Source organism: Pleurodeles waltl, chromosome 1_2, assembly GCF_031143425.1.
Source record: "Pleurodeles waltl isolate 20211129_DDA chromosome 1_2, aPleWal1.hap1.20221129, whole genome shotgun sequence".
Taxonomy (NCBI): domain Eukaryota; kingdom Metazoa; phylum Chordata; class Amphibia; order Caudata; family Salamandridae; genus Pleurodeles; species Pleurodeles waltl.
The window spans coordinates 247,842,565-247,859,308 of record NC_090437.1 but is presented as its reverse complement, the minus strand read 5'-3'; the positions used below and the strand labels follow the sequence as shown (position 1 = coordinate 247,859,308).

Genomic DNA, 16,744 nt, shown 5'->3' with positions numbered 1-16,744 from the left:
GATACGTTTAGGTTTGAACATGCAGATGTAGGTATAGCCATACCTACTGTGCCCCACAAGCCGTAGTTGATTAAGGGAATTGGGGCGCAGTGTTACTAGGTTTTCACAGAATGCAGGGCAGCAAGCAGAGTTGCTGCGCTGTATTGTATGATACAGACAAAGCGGAAATATGCCTTATCTACTAAGATATGGCACACTTCTAGCCCCTCCTTGCATTGGTGCAATGTGTGCTGATTAGCACCAGTGCAGGCATCCTTGTGCCATTCTGCAAGGGTGCCTGCGTTACGATCAGGATTCTTTTTGTGGTGGGAGGCAGACTTTACTGCACAAAAACAGTCCTTAAGAAAGCAAAACAAAATATTTAAAGGAACTTTCCACTTTCTTTCTGCGATGTGGAATACATCAAACATTCAAAATAGAAGTAAGGAGGCGAAATATAGATAATTCTCCTCGTTAAGCCTGGATTTGGGAAGCTCACCATTTTGACACAATTCCAGACTTACTGACCTTAGTAAATCTGGGATTACATCAAAACACATTGATGGATGCAATTGAAAGTCTACAGTGGCATAACAAAATTTTAGGGGGACCCCCCCCAGCAGCAAATGGAGGCGCCCCCTCTCTGGACTCTCTCAGCAGGTCTCAGACTAGTGTCCTGTCCTGAGGGTATGGTGACCATCCATCCATAAATTTCTCAGACCATCTGTAATTTGGACACCGCGTCTGTTGTCCATGATGATCCATATTACAGACAAACTTTGTCCATAATTTCAGGGATTGCGGCAAGCTGTGCTGCTCACCTGCAGAAACCTCAGAGTTCTGTAGAACTCCCTAATGGGGCAGCTCAAACGTATTCTCTGCGCACAAGAACAGCCCCTCCTGACCTCGCATTGATGATCAACCTGCAAATTGTCATTCTCTCTGCTTGTCACATGTAGAACGACAATGGGCCAGTCTAAGCATGTGTTGTGCTCCCATGTCCCACCCTTTGGCAGGTCATTCTTCTTCTAGCCAGAGGCTCTAGCATCTCACCAGGGGCCAAGCTCTGGGGAGGGAAGGGGAGGCTTTGGGGCAGGGTTTTACATTTTGAAATATCTTCCATAGACTTCAGAGTCTGCAGAGTCAAAGTAGTACAATAGGATGATGTACCTCCCACAAAGCACCATGTGTAACGTGCAGATGAAACAAATGTTTTTTTTTTTTATGTAGATAGCTCAGTGGGTTACAACTGTTGTCACATATTTCCTTTAGTTACTAACAGTTGTTATTCCAAGGTTGCTAAATAGGATTCTTAAGGATAATAATGAATACTTATTAGTAAAAGCAACCCCAACCACTAGGTTGTTTTAAATCCTTAGTTTGTATTTGTGTAGACCAGGGACTCTTAACATAAAATGCCTACCAGTATGGATAACCTGTGACTCCTATAACTTGCAGCTATCATTGTGTTAAGTAACATTTCCTGCACATGGACTTACATGCTCATGAGTCATTGTCTCCGTATAATATGTGTGTGAAGTAACGCACATCAATACCCTCCCTATATACCTTCAATGAGTAGTGTTATAAAATAAATTAAATACACTTGAGAGGGTCTATGTTGAGATGAGGAACACCACTGGAGGGTGATGTTAAGGGAACCTGTGAAGAAGTTGGTCTTTTAGGGGGAGGGGGGGCGGCATCAACAAAGACTGGCATGCCAACTACCACCAGCAGTAAAACTGACCCTGTCAGGGACGAAGTTAGAGGTGGGTGAGTCAGTGGGGGTAGAGTTGAAAAAACGACCCCTTCTGTCAGCTGTCAAATTCTGCTTAGTGTATATATCTTTGTTAGTTTTTTCATCTTTCAATATGTCTAGTTGTGTGTGAATGTTTCCTCAATACTCCAATGTGCAACATAAACTAAAGAACATAAACCTATTTTAGCTTGTACTTCTGCCAGCTGTCTTTTTTTTTAGAATTGTGGGATGTTCTCAGATATGTCCATAAAAATGGCCTTTTGGTCTGAATTTTTGTTCTGAATTTAAACCTCTTTGTCCTGAATTTTAACTGTCACTGTCCAGAATTAGCTTTCTTGCCAGGTGCTCACTATAAAGCTAGGGGTCCCCACGCACCACGGGGCCTGTGGGGACATTTGTTACGCCATTGAAAGTTTATTCTTCACCCATGGATGCCTCCCTGAAGCAAAGTAACGCAGGCCTGCTCTATACGTAGCCTTGCATTACTTTGTAATTACTAAACCACAAAAGAACCATGCAAAGTGGCTTTGTGTGGCTCAGAAAATGCCCAAAACGATTTTGGAATGGAGCTGTGCCATAAAAGTGATGCAACCCCTGACGCAAAACCTTAGTAAATCTGCCCCTTAATATGTCATGTGAAGGTTGAGACTGAGACGAGACAGATGCATGACTGACAAGTATGAAGAGGAACAGGAAAAAGGACTCAGCCTAGACAATTAAAAGGTAAGGTAAGAATTATTTTGACATTGTTGTTCAACCTCTCAAGGATCAGTGGCCTGTTAGTTTTAGTACTTTTAGTCGTCGTGTAAAAATAATTTTGGTCTCTCTCCTTCCTTAGCCTGACACTTTCGAAGTCTTAAGGATCCAGGACTGTTACAGAATCATTGGTCCTCGTAAATTCTCAAAATCGGAGAATGCATATATTCCGATAAGATGTCCCTACACTATCATGCATATACGTCTTCAGCAAAAAGACTTAAAGTTGACTTGAGGTAACTGAAGCATTGTGTGGATTTGTTTTTATAATTAAAGGCGACAGATGGTTCCGTTTTTGGAAAAGGGTTTGCCTTTCTTTATACTCTGCCTTAATATATTTCAAAGCGTTATATAGGATGAATAGATTGGGTAAACATATGGGAAACTAAGTACACATTCATACAAAATATGCTGAACATAAGGGAAAGTGTTCAACATTTAACCTTCACAATCAAAATGTTGATGTAATTTGCAAATTGACAGACGAAAAGATGTTCTCAAATGCGACTATTACAACATGAAAGCATTTACTTTTGTTCAGGCGAATAAATGGAGTGGATCTATTTGGGTTGTGAATATAATGTCTGAAATAAGTAACATATCAAAACATTTGAAAAGCTGTTATTGACAAAGAATCCCCTCTGGATTTAAGATATCTACCAGTTCGCTCAGTCCAAATTTATCATAAAATATGTAGACAAAATTAATGTAATCTATGAACCCAAAAGCTTGTGTACCATATTGATTTTTTAATATTTCTGGAACTTTAGCCAAAACGATCAAATATTTTTCTGTTTGAAGACAAGATGAGATAGATATACGATTCTGCAAGGAAATGCACTGTTAATCACAACACATCACTCCAAGCTATTTTATTGGATTTCATTTCAGTGGCTCTATTTTTAGAATGACTTGGTTATTTCACATGCCCAATGGCAGAAGCGCACCAAACCCTGTAAAGACTGCAATTCAGGCTTCACAACCAACTGCTGCCACTTGGGATATCTGAATATGATATAGTTCCAGCAAAGTGGTTTTGCAGACTACTCATAGAAATATATTTCCGGCACAAACGTTCTGCAATCCTTAGAAAACATTTTATACACTATAGTGGTAAACACACAATCACACATTGGATTATTACACGCTCTTTGTACTAATAAACGATTAGTTGATGAAAATACACAATACACAGGTCTAAGCCACTGAAATATAGTTGTATACAGGAGTGTACAAAGTGTTTACTTTGTTAAAGAAGTCGGACAAAATTGGAAACTTCTCATACGACATAACAACGATTTCAAAGTTTTCACAAAGTTTCATCACCCGGGCCTAGCACCTGCTTCTGAACCTGCCACCTTCTCTGTGTCCATCAGGTATGAGGTACCAACAAGGGGGCATAGGGCGTGTGAGCAGTTGATATGTCTGCATCATTTCATGTTTTACGCCTCTTACTCCTTTGAATTTAGAACAAAATAGGTATGACCCGGTAAACCAGTTGGTTCCCCTAGCGAACCCTTTTTAATGAACAGATTTCTCCCACTCAGAGAGGCTGTCAGTTCCTGCCTCTGGTTCTATTAAGCCGATTTCTGGCTCCGTCTCTGTAAAGTTAATGACTACTATTGGTTGAGTGTTTAAAAAAAGATGACTGTGAGCCACTTACCCGGCTAACTTTCACCGTACTTCCTATTTGTCATTCAGAAACAAAGTGCTGGAAAAATGTGCATCAACTGCAAAACGTAATTGTCATGAATTATTTAGGAAGGTGGAACGAGCCACAGAGCGAGATGGCTGCTCTCTGAAACGGCTCTAGACGACTGGGAGGACGGAGGGTGTAAGGAGATCACTTGTGTGATAACCAGCCTAGAGGGTGTCGGAGCCGTGGAGGCATATGGCATCTGTCAGACCATGAAAGAGCCTACGATCTGAAGTCTGTCACGGAGATGAGTCCGCAGCTGGGAGGAGCGCACTGCAAAACCTGCGGAGTGCGACGACAGGAGACCGGGGCCAGCAGTGTGCTGGTACGTCTCCCAGTACGAAGCTACTCACTCATGGCCCGTGCCAGATTTGGAACTCAAAAGGGGAACAGGAGACAGCACGATCTTGCAAAGCTGCGGCAAAAGGAGACCCCCCCTTTAGGCCTCACAGAAATGTTGGGCCGACATGCCGCGGTTGCAACTTTTTCGAGGTAATCTTCCCATGAGGGGAGGGATTTTTGTCAAGTGGAATATGGAAACTTGGGACCTTTGAAGCCTTCACTAAAGTACAAGGACAACTTTGGACTAGAGAGGACACATGTAGATGGACCTCCACAGCACTCTGTCTGCTCCGTCTCCTGGTTTATTGAAGGAATGATTCAGGCTATTGTAGTTTTTCCCAAGTTGTCAAATAAATCATTAAGACACGTTTTCAATGAAGTCATTGCTGGAAATACACAAACTACCTGCCAAAACGGAATATGTCTGAGATTAGTTTGGAGACCATTATGAAATAAATCTCAGTCAACGTCCCCACGATGTGCTCCTTCAATACCAAGCTGACTGATTTATCCTCGGAAGCTAAATCAATAGGAACGGATCTGGTGTCTATATATGCACAGATTTGAAGTACTGATATATGGATGGAAAAAGTAGAGAGGCAAATAGATGACCATCCGGAGAGAGGGTCGGAGATCTGGTAACTGGGTCAGAAACAGACTCGGAGACCAAATCGAGAAGGGATGATATTTGCTTATACTGCATTCAGGAAAAACGGAAAAAGACTATATATATATATATATATATATATATGTGTATATATATATATATACAGAGAGACTTTCTCCCACGCCACGCCTGCTTAAGCTTGATTTCAGCTAGCCTTTCTATTAACAAAGGCCCCACAGACTCAGTAGCGTGTATGCTACACCATCAACAAATTTGGGTCATCCTACAAGAGGAATAGGGCCCTTTCAGTTTTGAAGGCATGACAATCTATGTGAAGACTCTCTTCTCTAGGGAAATTGCTGTAAAATCTAAAGACATTTCTGGCCTCAGAGTGTGTCTGAGAAAAAGGAATATTACATATGGCCTACTACAACTGGCTATTACGATTGTAAATGTATGTGGTAAGATGCCATCATTTTTTTAAATCTAAGGATTTGGAAAGCTTTGTGTATCACATCAATGTTGCATTGATGGACATAGACTCACCCCAGGATGATTCCACCGTGGCCTAGCTAGGCGAGAAACTGTTCAAATGACCCACAGTGCAGCTGAAGTGCCTTCATATCATCAACATTTGGACCAGGAGGGTTTGAATGAAGTCTTGAAAACTTTAGTCCTAAGAAGGTACTATCTGTTAAAATGCTTGTGCCACTTAAATATAATTACATATTGGGTATATTACTTCTTATAGTCCCTTAATTGGTATTGGGCCAGATGAATGCAGACATAAACATTCTGTATAGAGCAACACAAAATGTAGGCTGAAACTAGTTAAAATGTAATCGAATTGAGAACCAGGTGGCTAAATTTTGAGTGCATAGTGCTATTTTATATGGCACAAAACTTGTCCCAATTAGTACACCAGACACCTGCATAGCATACTCCCTTCCCCCCTATTCTTTTAAGGCAAGGGATACTGGGATGCAAAAAGGTTTAAATAGGATATATAGATGTAAATCAATAATTATGGGCATGTACTCTACCTGGAAGGAGGTACATCTTGTACTCTTTCATCAAAGGACATGTGCATCCTGGCTGTGATCACCAAAATAGACTATCTGGTACTGAACTGGTCCACTGCTTGATGAACTCCAACTGCTTAAACACTTATGTGCTGTAGGTGTGGGCGTTCATGTTGTCCACACTACACCTGTAGTGTGGTGAAGGTAAACAACACATTCCTGCACTATAGGCAGAAAATCCCCCTGGTTTGCACAACAGATTCACTTTTGTAGCCCCCACATAAGGCTGGTGAGCAATAGCCTCTCCAGTAATCCAAGGCTTTATTTTTTGGTGAATAACAATCAGCAAGCATGGCAAGCTGATACCATCACATCTGTGAGTGAAATAGGATAGACTGTTCTGATTCTTCTTTCACTGTGTTCAATTCTTGGAGATGCATGTAAGCATCCCAACCACTGACAACTACAGAAGAAGTAACAATGAAAAAGGGAGAACCTCCACTTGCTAACTGAAACTCTCCCTCATGGATCCCTCCTTGTAGCTCACAGCAGGAGAACTATCTCCGAGCAGGGATCCAGCCACCAGACCTCTAGAATATTCTAAAGGGGGTTTAGCAGTCCTGGGCATAGGCAAATGCTCCACCAAACCAGTGAAATCAAAATTCTTTCTGCACGAGTGCTAGGCAGATTGTAGAGGACTGCCCCAATATGACCTAACCAGGAAGGCAGAAAGACCACTACATGCCATGGTTTGATGATTTCAAAAAGAGAATGAGGTGGGAGTCACTCTGGTTAGGAACTGGCCTGGAGTTCATAAATTTACATCTCACATTTTCCCCAAATCTACCTTCCTTGTTAAGAATGCGCACTCGACAAGGGATAGATTTATTATATTTAAAAAAATGGGCAGAGGGTTGGTGCATTCTGGCACTGGGCTGCATCCGACTCTTAAAGGCCACCCTTTGTTCCCTCCCTGGCCTCAGAGGAGGGTAGAATGGGAGATTTACCCTAACTCTGCCATAACATATGTTAAAACTATGCCCAATGAAATCCCTGTTTACTCTCACGTGCCATGGAGGATGACTGCTGTATTCCAACTCCTGGACAGGCAGCATTTAGGGAACCCTACCATCCCTAGGCTTTCAAGAAAACTGGAACTCCTGGGAAATCCAGGTTGTCCCCACCACCCCCATCACAAGTAGGGTACCATTTTAATTGGGAGAAATATGGGAATGCTGAACGTTTGTCTATCCTCACAGATTCTGTAACTTTCCTTCTCAGAAAAATGAGAAAAACATTATTATTTTAGCCACAGTTTGATGTTTGGAATGCATTCTGGCTACACAACTGTGGTGGGATCCAGGTGAGCCACACCACTCCAGACTGTTTAAAAAAATGCAGTTACCCACATACCTACAAACATTAACATTTCAAGAACAAATATTACTGCCTCCACAGTGCATTTTGGGGTCTTTCTAGTTGCAGGTGATGGGCCCACCCACTGAATTGGTGTACAGTTGTATCAGAAGTGTGGAGAAACTGGGTGTAGGGTGTTGGTCGATCCTCACACATTCGGGAACTTTCCTTCACAGAAACCTGAGTAAAATACGGCATTTTAGCCAAAGTTTGATGTTTGCGGGCAATATGGGTTAGAACAAGTTGTGGAATTCATGTATTTCATGTATTTCAGACTGCTCTGGACTCTCCCAGAAGTCTAGCTTTCAGAAACGTTTGGATTTGGTAAATTGCACTGGGTGCTAGCCAATCCCGTGCACAAATGCCCCAGGTCAAGAAAAACAATACTTCCACTCAGTTAAAGGGGAAGCAGAAAGAAAAGGAATAGCATCAATCGTGGAACCCCGACATCACCGTATGGCCATATAATTTGTAGTGACACAGCAATCCCCCTATTTAAACAAAGTTGAAGGTGAGAATAGGTTTCTCTAGTTGCTGCATGATATATTTCCTGTGCAACAACCTTGTTTCATTCAGATGACATTCTCACTACAAGCCCACTGTTTTCCACAATACATGCTCCTAGACAGAATGCAGTTTTTGCAAGCAATATGCGCAATTTCCTGATTATATTGCGACAGAACCTTGATCGTGTCACTGTGTTTTCTCATTTCCATTCCATACATCACAAAATTACTAAAGACCTCAGAATTACAGAGAAATAGAATTAGTCTTGAGTAATTTGCTTGAAACAAGTCCAAAAAACGATTATCATCTAAGGGTTTACAGAGAATATCATGGTAGTAGAGCAGTATTGAGTGGATGAGATGAGCAGTGTACTTAATTTCAGAGGAGTACCGTCTGTTATAATTTTGTCCTAGTTATGTGCACCTCCGGCTTCAATTCCTCAGAAAATCAAGCAAAGCCCATTAGCTCCGCAATTTTGTTTGCATGACAAGGCGAAGCTCTTCACTACTGTTACTCTCAAATTTACCCAACATAGGGGTTATTGGATCCCCGATGACTAAAAAAATATTTAAAAACATTAAAAAGGAACATTCTCACCTTCCGTTGACAAGGTAAATCACATTTCTCTTTTGCCAGTGTTAACTTCTCTTAGTATTTCTGAAACTGTATGGGATTTTCCTTTATCTATCTTGACATGTCTTTTAGTGTTGCGGATGTTCAGCATTCTTCTACCTCTCCTCTTCCAATGGCCAAGGCCATCTTTTTTTTCTCTTCTTAGCACCACATGCTTCCCTTTATTGCTGATAATTATGATTCTCCCTTCTTTTGACACCTGGATGATTGACCATTTTTTGCATTTAACCCCACCCAACTGAAAGCATTTCCTTTACTACTTGCAATTTTTATTTTGTCTTCGATTTCCTTCCTCCTATGCTCTTCATCTAGGTGCTAGCTTCAGTTTGTAATTACATTACCCTAACCCCATATAAATGGGATTCTTGTGCCCCACCTCCTGCTTTCTAATTTTTGTACTGTTCTTTCTTTTTCTTATTTAAATTTGTTTTGCGTATTCTCATGGTATCCTTTTCATTTTATTTCTCCATATAATTTTCCGTAATTGTGCTATCTTTCATACAGTAACTCTGAAACTTCGAGGTACCTGTAATACTAAACGTAGGTTACCTATAATGTTTCGATTTTAATTTCTAAAGCATTTTCAAGAAATCCATTCTCTTTCTTTTACTTTCTTGTCTCTACATATCTGACTGTATTAACCTTCAAAACATTTCTTTCACGTTCTTTTGCCTCTTATTTGCTCCCAGGAACCCTATGCTTCTGAAACTATAGTTTAATCTGTTACATTTCGAAAAAGACATAGTTCGTGGTCAAGAGTAATTTCAATGCTACTGTAACTACTTATCCCTTCAAACGTTTTTTTCTTTAAGTACATTTGCCTCTCTTCATATTCACGTTTCAGTTGAGAATAAGTCATGAATTTGGAGGAGAAATACATCCTAGCATACAGACATGATTGCCAAAGCATTCTCTTCCGTAAATCAGCTTATTTTACTCTAGGAAAGCGACATGCAAGTCTAGCATAAGACAAACAACTGATAAAAAATACTTTGGTACATATATTTGAATATTTAGGAGTAACTCACCTCTAAGACAAAAGTGACAACTACTCAAGAAATAAACTGTGTTTTTTCCTATGCATTCTTTGTTCCCTTTGATTCTTCCATTTTGTGATCTTGAATTTGTATTTTATGTTGAATTTTTAATCATCATTAATAAAATAACTTATAAGATGATGATAAATCAATATTTCCTAACTCATGTATATCATATGAGGTTTGTGTTTTTTATTCTGTGTGATTAGACAAGTGCTCTATCTTATCAGAGATGTAAGTAATTTTGTTCCTTGTCTTAAACTAGTGTGTGTTAAGAATAACACTGAAACGCATGAAAATAGCTCATTAGAAGTCCATTGCATTGTCCTTCACTGTCATAATGGCAACACATACAAGATATTTTTGTAATTCTGCTGTCAGCACACAATCAGACACCATTTTTTTGTTTTCATTTAATTTATTAAACTTTAACTGAATGACAAATGTATTGCATGAAGTTCATATGTGTTGTTTTGGGATAATTATTGTTTTATGTTTTAGATTTACATGGTTTTCTTATTAATTTCTTTAGAGCTTTATAGAAAGCTACGTGTCCACTACTGATTTATTGTGAGCGCTAAAACACACCACGTTAGCAGAACACTACTGCATTTTCTTTTTGCAATGCTTGTTGGGCATTACCCTGTCTAAGCCACCATCTCTTTTAATCAGTGCAGACCTCCTTCCTATTTACACCTTGCCCAGGGGACGTCATTAATTTTCGTAGTTTTCTGTCTTACCAGATCGATGGTGATGTTTGTCTTCTAGCAACTCGAGGTCAAGCATGAGGTCATCTTCATCCAATTCACACGAGCCCAGATTATTCAACACGTCCTGATGAGGTAAACAAGAGCAATCCATTTAGAACAATTAGCAAAACAGAGCTATTACTAATCCCAAATAAACATTTCATTTTGCACCCAATGGCCTATTTATTGTCCTATAGCATATTTTCCTCAGCCAGAAGCTTCATTATATGAGATTGAGATAAATGCCATAATTTTAGTTATTTTTTCCAGAAATATCTTTATTTAGTCTAACATTTGTCAAACCCTCCATTCCATTTGTACTTTGGGTATTATTCATTGGTAATTAGTGTGACACATTTTATATTACAGCAAGGTGTGAGGGGAATACTGCACACCTACCAGTACTTAACTGCAAACGCATTTTACTGCTGGTCACTTTAAAAAAAAAAAACAATAATTGCTGTCGGTATACATATCTATTACTCCTGCTGCCATTCGTATTTTATATCCTCTGGACTCACGCTTTATAGTAAAGGACTTGATTAATTTGATACAATTCGTTGGAGAAAAAAAAACGAACAGAAAGCTGTTATAAAGTGTGTCAATTAATTGTGGGTTTAACTCAAGAAGTGGGTCTGCAACGTTACTGCAAGATCATTGAAAATTCGGGAAATGGTGCAGTGTTGGTATAATGCGGTAGATGACATGCCAATAGCACCACTACTGTCATTTTGTAGAAGAAGCAGGAGCTCCAGGGTCAGCAGTTTATGCTCCACATTTAGACTTGACGGGAATGAGAAAGCCAGAGGTTGAACAGAAGCGTATTTGCTTCCAGTGGTGGCTAGTTATCCTTGAATGCTGTTCGGGTTCACTAGAAGCCACAGGCGTAGAAAGAGAAATGCACACTACCATCCTATTTCGGTTGGGAGCTAGGGGTTAAGGGTTCCACCTCGAGAAATGTTAAATACAGGTGGAGAATTAATGGATTTTATTGCAGTTTTTTTCACATAAATGTACTTAAACGCCATAGGATCTGAAAGGGTACATATGAATTATTTTGGTAATGTCAAAAGAGCCTGAACATTAACAAGGGTTTGGAATTTCACCTACCACAAGATAATGTTTATAACAATGTCAGAAAATCAGTAATTTTTCGGAACACGTTCCCCAAAAATCGATAAAACGATGTGACTCATACAGGTTCCTCAGAAACCGTAATTTCACTTTGCCTATCATTTTATTGAGCAGCTTTCTCCATTCTATATTCTGTTCCCTTCATCGTTCCATTGTGCCCCTTTCCAGAAGATTGCCATCAATCGTTATGATTGAGAATTTAAACAGAAGCAGAAGGTTAAATAAAATAAAAAATATGAGTCACTCAATCTCAGGCCATATGCAGCACAGCAACACCGAGTTTATGGGCCCATTCAGCAGTGCCATCACTGATGTTGCGGCCGCCCTACAGGTTAGACACCAAACTAATTCAGCCACAGTCCATCCTTATGGCCTGAGTGGCCGTGCCACTGCTGTTTTCCTGACAATGAGAAATGAACAAAGGCCAACCTGCCAGACACTCCCCTTGTTCAGGTCAAGCAGCCAGGAGTTAGACATGTGCTAAATGTGCAGGCTCCTGGCTACCTGAGCTGAACTTTGGCAGACTGAGGATTTCATAGCCCTGTGGACATGACCTCTTCAGCCTGACAAAAGTGCCTCAAGCCCACCCTCCTTGTTATGTGAAGGAGTGACTTTGATAGCCTCAAACTTGGGAGTTTCAATTTTAAGCCCAAGTGCACGTCTGCGTGTCAATCAGTGGCACCTCATCACAGAGTGGGGTGGGGTGTGCAACAGAGTTGGTCTTGTACAACTTCAGACCAGTGACATGTAAACCGTAAGATGGGGCGCTACCTAAATGTCTTCATGGGCTAGAAAATAACATCTGCAACTTCCTGAATTGCAAAGGGAAAATCTATGAGACTGGCGTAGGCCCTGTAAGACTCTGAGAGCCTGATTTAGAGTTTGACAGATGGGTTACTCGAGCCATATGTGAAGGATACCCCCTCTACTATGTACACATGCATTATATACACTATGTAATAAGGTGGACGGAATATCCACTCCCATCGTAAAACTCTACATCAGGCCCTGAGCTGTACACTAAGAATGCTTATCCCAGAGAGAAACACACAAAAGCAGAAAACAGGAAAACCAGAGTGAAGAACAGAGAGGTAGGCGTGCAACTATAACTATTTCTAAACTTATATTATGAGGTTAGTATGCAACTTCATATAATAGCCTTTAATCTCTCTGTATGAACATTTTTGCTTTGTCATATGCTGTGGAGGAATGTGGATTAATTTTCAGGAAAAAAAATAATTAAATTCTCAGAACATTCTGAGCAGACAAATGCTTTTCTCAGGTTAGTTGCTCCTGCAGTGGTTTGAGGATGGACATTTCACTCAATAGAACTAACAGCGGGTTGATAAGAATAATGCATTTCAGATTCTCATATCATTCTGTAGCACAGGGATTCTTTATACAAACAAAATAATCTGAACAAAAAAAGACTAAAGGTCATTCATCCATAAATGGGAATATTAATAACACTCTACATAGGTTTAACAGATCATTAGTCAGACTGAAAACAGATAGGGACATGTATTGGCTTAGAGATGGACTTCATGAACACGCTACGGTAATCCCATATAAATGGTGGCAATGGTTTCTAAGATTTTCACATATTTTATATGAGATTGCATCTAGCTCAGTGGTTCCCAACCTGTGGTCTGGGGACCCGTGGGGGTCCACAAAGACTCCTTAGGGGGTCTGTGACTGCTTGGAAAATTAACTAATATTAACAGATTAATAAAGCGTATATAAATAAAATGGCAAAATGCACAACTGAAGATTCTAAAACATACTGTAAATGTCAAAGGAACTAAAATTAGAGGCAACAAATTAAATTAGTATCCTCAGATTGATTCATTGGAGCAATGCTATTGCATGAAACAGAATACAGTATGGACGATGTGTGACTTCAATTGAATTTAGAAAAGCTCCAACCTTCCTATTATTTATGTATTTTTTTATTTTTTTGCAGATTTAATAAATGTGTTATCATTTGTGTATGTGTTTGAAGGAATGCTTGTTTACATATTTTTTGGTATTGTTTTGCAGTTTAAATCATGAACAATGTTTAGGTCGGGATCCCCAGCTTTCGGTAAAGACTCAGTGGGGGAGGGGTCCCCGGATCCTAATAATGATTCAGTGGGGGTCCCCGGGTTCCAGTAAGGATAATGTTGGGGTCCACAGAAGTCAAAATGTTGGGACCACATAAATAACACAATTTAAATACGTAAAATAAAAGGATGACATACTTCACAAATGTACAATAAGATGTTAAACTAAAGTACCTCAAAGTTATGAGTACCAGTTCTAGACTTGAATAAGCACAACAACATATTGGGAAATACGGGGACAGAAGCACATAAGATAAAAAATATTCAGAAATTAGCAAATGCCATTAGACACAATGAAACGTGTAAATACAATACATTGTTGAATGGTTAACCAAGATTCTTAGTTCCATAGTTCCAAAAAGCAATATGCCAAATCATGTAGGTGGTGATAGTAAAAACACATTCAATAATCATGCAACTACACTAATGGGGTCATTACGATCTCGGCGGGGAAAATCGAGATCGGCGCTGACGGTCAACAGATGACCCGCCAGTGCACAGAACCCCCCACCGGCCATATTACGAACATCCAGCTGGACCGGTGGGCGGAAACAGTGTTTCTGTCAGCCGGCCCAGCTGGATGCAGGGCCTGAACATTGACGCCGGCTCCAAATAGAGCAGGCGGCAATGTAGTGGTGCGGCAGGTGCATTTCTGAAATGTGCATCTGGGCTGTGCATGGGGACACCTAGTCACTCATTCCATCAGCCTTTAAAGGCCAGTGGAATCTGACACATGCTTGCAGCGTTGCCCTGTCGCATCAGAAACACCGCCACCACCAGGCTGCCTGGTGGTGGAAGCCTGGCAGTGGCAGAGTTTCAAACATGGTGGTTCAGCCACGTTCATTATATGGTGGTCTGGACCGTCATGCCGTTGGCGGCAATTACCGCCACCGCCCGCATGGCAGTCCAGACTGCCATGTATATAATAAGGGCTTTAGTGTGACTTTATAAACTATTAGAAATTCCATTGTTTGATAAAAGACAGTATCATCACTCTACAGCAGTAAAACTGTATTAAGACAGTTCTAGGTATTAACAGGGATAATAACTTCCACACTTTCTCCTTTGGTATAATACCACAAAAGCCAGTACTAAATATTGTGGTGTACAATGCTATAACATAGTTATTAAAACTTTGACCAGGCAGGTTCATGCAGGATAGTATATACTTTTCCGTACATAAACACCACATACATGTATATTGACAATTCAACATATCTTAAATGTACATAGATGTGGAGATACGATTACTAAAGCTATATTTAGTAACATATACTTATTGTGTCAGTATTTTGATCATCAGTAGTTTGTCTAATACTTTTATAGCCCAATTTCAATGCAGTTTATATTGTGACATACAACCCTTTTCATTTGCACGGGGTAAAGCTGTTTAATTTTTTCCTCAGCAGTACATGTATTTCTAGCAACCATTAGAGATTTTACCTATGCTACACAAAGCTAAATGTTTACATCAAAATGGGATTATAAGTAAAAAATAAACTCACATAACTTTCACTCATCACTACCTGCTCCTCATGTACAAAATGCTCATGAAATACTGCTCTCAAGGTATGCACCACCCAATTTCTATAAGTCACTTAGGGCCAGATGTATGACCATTTTGTTTTGCGACTCGTAATTTGTGAATTTTTGTAAATCTTTTGTGAGTTGCAAAACAAAATGTACAACAGTGTCAACCACACTGTTTGCAATTTGCAAATGGGTCGCAAGGGACCTCCCTCACTAATATTCATGAGGCAGGTTGCAATTTGCGACCCATTTGGGAACGGTTGCACTTACAGGGATGGTGGCCTGCTGGGGTCAGAATACCACCATGTCTGTGACTGCTTTTTAAATAAAGCATTTATTCATATAGCCCGGGGATGAGCCAGGTCTCTGTGGTGAAGGTTACGTCAGGGGCGAGGGTTGAGATGGTATCCCAGAATTCAGTTGAGTGCTTCCAGAGTGATCTGGCATGGAGCAAGATCCACTTGAGGTGTTCTGATGCCGTTTTGGTTGGCTGTGATGGCAAGACATTGGTGGCAGTGATGGCGGTCAGTCCTGGGGTGGAGGAGTATCGGCAATGGTTGCAGGTGAATAGTCCACTGTGTGGCGGGGTGATGTGAGGCAGCAGTTGTTATTGCATCCGGGTCGAGAGCCCAGAGATCCAGGGAGGAGTATATGTGAGTAGGGCTAGGGTTCCTGGCTCTGTGTGTGGTCCAGGCACAGATTGGTGCAGATGGGCTTGCCTTTGGTGCGCCGGCTGCACAGTGGTGGGAAAAAGCAGATAAAGTACAGGCAACAACATGGCATAGCAAAGAGGCAAAAGAGAACGGGGCAACTAGAGGTCCAGAAAAACTAGACTATAATCACACTTTCATAAAAAACACTTTACAAAAAACAATTACTGTGACAGCATTTACACCAATTACACAAGGTACTGAGTCTGTCCAGGCGGACTATGGAATCAAACTGGCAGCTTTGTGTGCTGCAGCTGGGCAGCAAACATGAGAAGCAAGGCAGAGGCTGTGAGGTAGAGCGCTAGGACCAGGGCCAGAGGCAACTCCTAGTTCTGAATCAAAGTCTCATGATTAAAAAATAATTCCTTCTTTCAAAAAGTCTCATAAAATGATTGCCAATGCCCACAAGCAGCAAGCACTAGCACAAATTAAGTGTTGATCGTTCACCAAAATTTGAATGGCCATAGCAGGGTGTTTACGTGGGTGGAATTTAAATTCTGTGCAATTGTAAAGGGTTAAAACTCTGCCCCAGGAATCTGCATTTTGAAGGATCCATGAATTAGGCAAAACCGAATCCTGTTCCTTTTTCTGCTTCCCTGGACAGATTGCCTCTGCCCCCAAGGCTGAACTGGCCTTTTATTCCACCTGTCACTTCCCTGGTGAGCTCGAGCCATTGAAGTTTTGATTTTAAAGTGCAGGGATACTACTTGCTCCCAGTGCTGAAAGGTAGAAGGATCCCAACTGATGTTGGAAGCTATTTCCTAG

The 16,744-nt window shown here is 40.6% G+C and overlaps 1 protein-coding gene across 1 annotated transcript in view; it reads right to left on the bottom strand.

The window, feature by feature from the left end:
- CCSER1 (coiled-coil serine rich protein 1) overlaps positions 1-16,744 on the bottom strand; it is a 2,320,004-nt gene that overhangs the window by 1,513,635 nt on the left and 789,625 nt on the right. The window contains exon 4 of the mRNA XM_069237981.1: positions 10,495-10,588. Within this exon, the coding sequence (XP_069094082.1) occupies positions 10,495-10,588 (94 nt within the window). The remainder of the gene's footprint in view (positions 1-10,494; positions 10,589-16,744) is intronic.